The sequence below is a fragment of the Apaloderma vittatum genome, unplaced genomic scaffold (assembly GCF_000703405.1).
Source record: "Apaloderma vittatum isolate BGI_N311 unplaced genomic scaffold, ASM70340v1 scaffold23231, whole genome shotgun sequence".
In the NCBI taxonomy this organism is placed as follows: Eukaryota; Metazoa; Chordata; class Aves; order Trogoniformes; family Trogonidae; genus Apaloderma; species Apaloderma vittatum.
The window spans coordinates 482-8,360 of record NW_009697683.1 but is presented as its reverse complement, the minus strand read 5'-3'; the positions used below and the strand labels follow the sequence as shown (position 1 = coordinate 8,360).

At 44.9% G+C, this 7,879-nt stretch overlaps 1 protein-coding gene across 1 annotated transcript; it reads left to right on the top strand.

Moving 5' to 3' along the window:
- Positions 1-2,277: 2,277 nt before the first annotated feature.
- On the top strand, positions 2,278-7,608 carry CD180 (CD180 molecule). The gene is made up of 3 exons (XM_009877735.1): positions 2,278-2,367; positions 5,057-5,223; positions 5,883-7,608. The coding sequence occupies exons 1-3, from the start codon at positions 2,278-2,280 to the stop codon at positions 7,606-7,608; spliced, it is 1,983 nt and encodes a 660-aa protein (XP_009876037.1).
- The last annotated feature ends 271 nt before the right edge of the window (positions 7,609-7,879 follow it).

Sequence of the window (7,879 nt, the reverse complement as noted above, 5' to 3'; positions counted from 1 at the left end):
AAATACATTCATGTCAAATTGGAGGTTTCTGGTAGGGGCGGTTTGAGGGTGCATCCACAGTGCCAGGGCCTGTAGCCTGCCAGAAACAAGACACAAGGTGCGAGTCCAAGCTGCGGCATGCTCAGAAGGCACAGCCTGTATGAAAGTGACACAGCAAGCCTTGGCATTTGAACATTAGCATGGAAAGTGACAGTAAACAAGGAGAAAGCATCCCAAACAAACCCCTCTGAAGTTTCTGCTGTCAGCTGCAGGGTGAGCAGGATTTCCAGCAAATGTGGAGCTGGTTGCAAAAGAAGCAGATCTGCTAGTGAGATGTGGAATGAGCTTTTCAGCTGGTCGTTCAGAGGAGTTATTTTCCTTTGTACTTTAAAAATAAAGGAGGGAAGAAAAAAATAAAATCCAAATCGTATCTGCAGGGAAGCATCCTAGCATGAGATAAACACAGCTGCAGGGCACTGTGCTTTGACCTCTCTGTGCCCACCAGCCCCAACAGCCAACATGAAAGTTTTACGTGAAGATGAAAAGTGGAGTGACCTCTGAATTGAATTTTAAGCTTTGCTCCCACCACGTTTGATTGCTTCTCTCTCCCCAGACACCTCAAGAGATGAGCACATCCCAAGAGACACATCAGCTCCAGCTACCAGTGCAGCCACAGCCTTCATATATTATATCAGAATTGAAGCCACAGCTTTTGTGCACATCCTTGGCACTAGAGAAGCCCAGATGTCTCCATTTTCCTGCATGTTGAACTTGATGTTCTCCAGATGGAATCTTGATTGCTTGGTGCTTCACAGATCATGTCACCGGGGCTGGATCACCTCCACCGTTCAGCCTGTCCAGCCTCTCCCCATCATCCCGGGGCATGTTGCTAAATCTGATGTGTTTTCATCCTGCCTTTCTCTACTAGGTGGTGAAGAAAGAATGCTGCTTAAGCTTGCTGAGAACAAAGTTGTCCAGATAATAACCCAGCCATTTAAGAAAAGGGAAAAAAGAAAAAAGACAGATTGAGCTGCCTTGCTAGAGGCGGCGCTCAACACCATCCTGGGCAATAAGAATAATTTTGTCCAGTTTTGGAAACCTCAACACAAGAGAGATGTTGAGGTGCTGGAGTGAGTGCAGAGGAGAGTAACGAAGCTGGTGAAGGGCCTGGAGAATAAATCTTATGAACAATGATTGAAGGAGCTGGGTCTGTTTAGTTTGAAGAAGAGGAATCTGAGGCAAGACATCATCACTCTCTACATTGTAGAGAGGTCGGTGCTGGTCTCTTCTTACAGGTAATTAGTGATAGAACAAGAGGGAATGGCTTCAAACTGCAACAGGGTAGGTTTAGATTTGACATTAGAAAAAAAAAATTCACAGAAAGAGTAGTCAGACATTGGAATAGGCTGCCCAGGAAGGTGGTTGAGTCACCACCCATGGATGTGTTTAAAGGCCATTTAGATGTGGTGTTGGGGGATATGGTTTAGGAGTGAATTTTATAGAGTAAGGTTAATGGTTGGACTCAATGATCCCAAGGATATTTTCCAAACTGAATTGTTCTATGATTCTACAACCAGCCTTTGTCCAGCTGGCATAGGACCCCTCCTTTCTGCAGCTGCCAAACACATGTCCATTTTAGAGATGGTTAGAAATGTTGTCACCCTCCAGAAAACTGATCATTGCCCCTAATATAAACACAAGAGGAAAAGAGTTCATTTTCACATTAAACTATTATTTTTCAGCTTTACTTCTTCTACTGAGGGAAGTAGATTTCAGCATTGCAATTCTTTTTGCAGCAATATAGGCACAGAGCCTGTGCCTGTATTTCAGTTGTTGTACAATTTTTTTTATGATTTTCATAAGTGATGTATCAAATTTTGTTCAACTCAAATCTTCCAGTGCTTTGGATTGCCCTTTTGTGGGATGGTGTATTCTCATCTGCCCTTTTCTTGCTCTGTCTTCTATTTCACACTGAAATACCCCGTACTTAGTGGAGACATTTCACTCTACATGAGAATAAAGACCAATTTCCCTCAGTTTCCATGTTTTAAAAATTTCTTCTGCCCCAGGAAAGTGCACAGTAATTTGACTATATTTAAAGCAGGGAAGTTCCCCTTTCACTCTGAAATGACTGTTTTTCTCACACTGATCTCGGGAGGTTCGGCAAGCATTTATTTTCCTTACAACGTGCTTTCTGGCTGACTTGCCCAGTCTGTCTGACCTTTGCTGCTCGATCTTGTTTTCATTAAGGAAAGATAGCACAAGATCATCCATTTTGGCAACTCTCCTCTCTCTGTAATGGCCTGTGATTTGCATCTTCTGACTTTCACAGCACTCGCCTGCATTAGCTGCGAAGCATCCAGCATCGCAGGGACAATGTGCGTGGAGGTGAGTGACCGCCACCGGTGCGTACGGTCTCTGGTAAATACTTGCCTGATGACCTCTGACTGTTCTCAGTTCCCAAGGGATTTCTCTCAGGGGGCTCTGAAGGCCTTTGTCAGAGACATATGGCAGATGTGTGCAGGGATATCAGTTACTGTCCTGCCTCTTGCTCCTCTTCCTTGCACCCACACATCGTGCACCCTCACACTCTCTCCCATTTCTGGGAACCTTGAGAGCTCATCAAAACAGTGTCGCACTTCACCTCCCAGAGAGCTCATCAGGCGATAAAGTTTCACAGAGTTGTTTATCAGGAAACAAAACCAGACAGAGGACAGATAGGAGGATTCTGCCTCTTGTGCTGCGCTCTCCACTCAGGAATTTGCACACAGTGGTGAGATAATTGTGTCTCTATTTGCCATTAGGTCAGTGTGATACCACATGAGAACAGTAAGAAAGTACCAAGGTTTCTCCAGGGGTAGGAGAGAAGGCTGATCCATAAGATTTTTCTTTTGTTTTCTTTTCTAAGTGGGAGACAAAGCAAAAAAGGGCAGGGATTTTGGTTCAGGGAAGAAGAACAGTGGAAATCCAGTCCTATGCAGCACATGTTTGGGGCCGATAGCAAATTCCTCACTGAATTAAACTTACAAATCCCCAAGCACTCAGAGCTGCACAGCAGGATCCCCCACAGGATGGCTGCTCCTCAGCAACCTGTGAGAGCCACTCCATGCCCCAATGTATATGGAGAAAGGTTCCTTACACAGTTTTATTTGAATGATAAAACTTACGCACTACTCTCATTTATAGTGATAGGCAAATATTTTTTATCTGACTGAAGAGCATTCTGCAGCAGTCAGCTCCACGTGTTCCTCTTCACTTATCAGTACTGAATGTTATCAGCTTTTCTAAGTTAGTATTTTGTCATTTATGTAGATAACAGCACAGTGTCATTTTGGTGCTTCTAGACTGGATCTGAGTCCCCATGCTTTGGCTGTGTGTTGTTACAGCAGGCATCAGACTGGCTCTCTCCAACCCAGGCCATGGCAAGCACCTGCACACGTGTGGCTCAGCCACAGGCAGCACTGACTCATCCCTCCCTGCCACTGCCATCCCCAGCGCCATCTGCCTGGCACTGAGCTCCAGCTGGGACCCAGCATGCCAGGGTGGGTAGCAGGACGGTGGAGAAGTTGCACTCCCCACTCACACCAGGCATTTTGTTGTGACAAGTCACTTTCTACTTCCCCCAGCTTCACTGCCACCACCTCTCTGCCCCTGCCCTCCAGGCTGGGCTGCCTGCAGCAGTGCAGGACTGTGAAACTCCCCTGGCACCCTCCAGTTACAGGGCTTCTTCTTAAAGAAAAGGAAGAAAGTGACTTGCAATGAATACTGCCCTTCTTTCCTCTCCTGCAAGACTACTGAGTGCCATCACTGCCTGCCTGCCTCTCCTAAGCCACAGATGGGCAGAGATGTGGTTTGGTCTCACTCACTACTCTACATGAAGCAAAAACCCCAAATCCCGTGCACAGCTCCCCAGAGCCCATGCATACGCACCTCAACCAAAACCCCAGGGGCCATGTCCTTCGGCCCCACGGGGTACACACCTGCACCGTCCCTTGTTTGTCATGGACCCCAGGTTTCAGGGCATTTCTGTCTGGACAACCCACTGCCACCTGTGCTTACTTCTCTCTGGCTGATATTGTAGTTTTGAACGTAATTAAAACAGTCACACTAGTTAACCGTGCAATACATGTGTTTACTTCCCAGTAAGCAGAACATCTCCAAGCTTCCTGCAAGCTGCAGCAGCTCCAGCAAGCCTGATCCTCTGAGGCTGTCCCTGTGGCCACCCAGGACAAGCCATCCCCTTGCCCTCTAGGTGCAGCGCTGGGTGAGCAGGGGGCTGTGCCCACTCTACTCATCATGTCTTGGCAGCTGGGACGATGCTCTGAGCATCGCCACCACCTCGAGCAGTGCAGCAGGCAACTTTGGGGTGGCACTTCCCTGTACGCCATAGTCCCAGGCTCTGGTTGACTCTCAGGCAATTCCAGGTCAGGTAGTGAATTTCCCTAGGATCCACAAAGTAGACATCTCTGTATAATAGATTGATTTATTTTCAGTTAAACTGAAAAGCCTTCATAGAAATATTAAAGGCTTGGCCTAGCAGGTATGACTTTTGTATAGTCTGAGCTAAACCTTCCACTCATCCTCTCACTGCAGCGTGTAACTGCAGTTCAGATCCAATTAATTTGGACATATTCCTTCTAGAAACATTCCTAGACCTGCTCTTTTTTACCTCCTTTCTGCAAGGTTTTCTTCAGACTTCTCTAAGAATAAGCTTTGTTACAATTCTCACAAAATTCAGAATTTAAATGTACCTTGTGGGGATTTTTTCTTAGGGATTAATAATTCATACAGAAAAGGAAGCAATCCTCCTATGTGCTAACTTTGATAAGAAAATACTACAGATAAGACACACGTCAAATTAGTGCAGGAGACATTCAAGACATTTGTTCAAAAAACAGACACGCAAGAAACCAGGGTTGAACACAGCAAGTCTGCACTGAGGCTTCTCAAGGTTCTGGCTGCTACATTTTAAAATAATTTTAAACTAATTTTGTATTTTATTGTTTTCAATTGCCATAATTTCATATTTATAATCACATTGCATAAGTCTTTTACTTTCACTATGTATTTTCCACAGATTACAGTAAATAAAAGCTATAGCTGTGAAGGTTTAGCACTGAGGGAGATTCCTGAAAAACTACCTGTCACAACAGAAATCCTCGACTTCAGCTTCAACATGCTCCCTTCCCTCCAGAATTCAACCTTCTCTGAGCTGAAATCTCTTCTATACTTGGATTTAACGAGGTATGGAAGGAGCATCCTAACCTCACATTGGTGAAGGTCTCTGCTGCTGCCAGAGCTGGAGGCTTCTGGAGCACACCACAGCAGCATCTCCCTGCCTTGACAGGGAAAATACCAGTCGCACTTTGCAGATAGTTGGTGAAGGGTTTTCTGCTAAGCAGAGGTGGATCCACTAGGGCAGTATCTAGGCTTCTTCTCTAATGACAGCGGGACAGTGGGTGAAATACCCATTTTCCAGATATTACCGCTGCTAAGACAGCGAAGTCACTGTAGCAATTTGTATATTCACCTTTCTATAAAGATACTGTTTCCTAAAACCTAGAGAAAGATAGGTTTGGTCCTTGGAAATGTGCAGCTTTTTCTATAGGAAGAGAGATTTTCATTTCCTTTCATTAAGCTGGACACTAAAAACTCCCCGAGTTCCACAAATTCTTGTTTATAGTCATTGTTTCAGGGAAGGTTTTTCCTTTTACCAGGAACCTGTATTTAAATATGAACTTACAGTACCAGGCACGTTTCATGAGAAAAGATAAGACACTTTTAGCCTGGTGAAGGCAGCTGATGATGAGTTTTTACAGATATGGAGTGCAGTTTGGGTTATCACATATACTGAGAGAGTTGCAAGACAGGCCATTGATACTGGTTTCTGTTCCCTTCTCAAGGTGTCAGATCAACTGGGTGTATGATGGTGCCTTTCACAGCAACAAGCAGCTGAAGACAATTGTGCTGACTGGAAACCTCCTCCTGTTTCTGTCTGACACAGCGTTTGCTGGCCCATGGTCCTTGAAGCAACTTGTCTTAATGCAGACAGGAATAACCACCATGTCCTTTATTCCAATGACAAATCTGGACAGTTTGGATACCCTCATCTTGGGCAGCAACCACATCTCCTCCCTGCAGCTTCCTCCCAACTTTCCCACTCAAAACCTCAAATACCTTGACTTTCAAATGAACAACTTAAGAACAATCACAGCAGAAGACGTCCGCATTCTGATGAAGACCAGCAATATAACTCTCATCTTTAAAAGCAATGACATTACATACATTGAACCTGGAGCTTTCCAGTCCCATTTCTACAGTTTGGACTTTGGGGGCTGCACTGACATCCCTGCAGTCCTGGCAGGGATACAGAACTCCACAGCCCAGACCCTTTGGCTGGGAACATTTCATGGTGTGGAAAAGGAACCTGACATAAGCCCAAATGTTTTACAAGGCCTCTGTAATATCTCTGTCAAGGATCTCTATCTGCAGCTACGGCACTTCAGACACCTAAATGTGGACATGTTTCAATGCTTGATGAGGTTCCGAAAGCTGGACCTAACTCAAACCGGCATCAGCGCGTTGCCCCCAGGCATCAGCAGCACGAGCTTGCTGGAGGAGTTGGTTCTCAACGCCAACTCCTTTGAGCACCTCTGTGACATTAGGTCTGCTGCCTTCCCCTCCCTCACCCACCTCCACATCAAGGGAAACTCGCGGGTCCTGCAGCTGGGCTCTGGCTGTTTGGAGCCACTGGCAAACCTTCAACATCTGGATTTAAGTAAGAGTCATATTGAAAGCTTTGACTGCTGCTACGGAGCGCTGAGTGGTTTGAGCAGTCTTCGATACCTGAATCTGAGCCACAACATAAAGCTCCACCTCAAAGACATGCTCATTAAGGACAGTACTAACCTGGAGCTGCTGGATCTAGCTTTCACTCCTCTTCATACCAACGCTTTACAGGGTCCTTTCCAAAATCTGCATCTCTTGAAAGTGCTCAACCTTTCTGCCTCTCACATTAATACTAGCATTCAGAATCTCTTTCAAGGCCTAGAAAACCTCATTCTCTTGGACCTTAGTCAAAATAACTTTGAGTTGGGGATCATGCCAAAGGACAAACTGTTCCAGCAGCTGCCCAATTTAGAGGCACTAACTTTATCATCCTGTGAACTGACAGCAATAGACCACCAAGCATTTCACAGCCTTAGAAAGTTGCAGCATGTTGATTTGAGTCACAACAAACTTATTGCATTCAGCACAGATGCATTTTCAAACATCAATGGCATCTATCTCAATTTTGCTCACAACAGGATCCGTATGGTACCACGCGACAAGCTAGCATCCATAGCTGGCCACTGCGTGATCAATTTAAGTTACAACCCTCTGGACTGCACCTGCTCCAATATTGCTTTAATCACCTGGTACAAGCAGAATCTGGATAAAATTGAAGACTCTGAAGGAACAAGATGCTCTGAACCCAAGTTGCTTGCTGGAGCTCAGCTGGCCACCATCTCACTCTCCTGTGGGATTAGTACAGGAGGAGTCATCGCAATTGTCCTGAGTATTTTACCCTGTGGTGCCATTTTCATTTGGGGTGCTCGCTATTTCAAGCAAAATTACCAGCAAATATAAGTTTATGATGAAGATATACGAAAGATCTACAGCAACTGCATTATGATGAAGATACAGAAAAGATCTATAGCAATTGTATTCTGATGAAAGACAACTTATGGGTTGTATCTGTGACCTATATTTTCTTAAATTTTGTAATGACCTATGTTTTCTTAACTTTTGTAATAGCTTTTCCATTTGTACTACAACTCCTAGAAAAATAATGAAAAAAAAATATTTGAGGACTGGAAAAATAAACTGTGACCAGAGCCTTCAACATGAACAACTTCTC

Coding starts and splice junctions, on each gene's coding strand:
- CD180 (XM_009877735.1), top strand. CDS start 2,278: ATGGCCTGTGATTTGCATCTTCTGACTTTCACAGCACTCGCCTGCATT. Junction 2,368..5,056: donor CAGGGACAATGTGCGTGGAG/GTGAGTGACCGC, acceptor TATTTTCCACAG/ATTACAGTAAATAAAAGCTA. Junction 5,224..5,882: donor CTATACTTGGATTTAACGAG/GTATGGAAGGAG, acceptor TCCCTTCTCAAG/GTGTCAGATCAACTGGGTGT.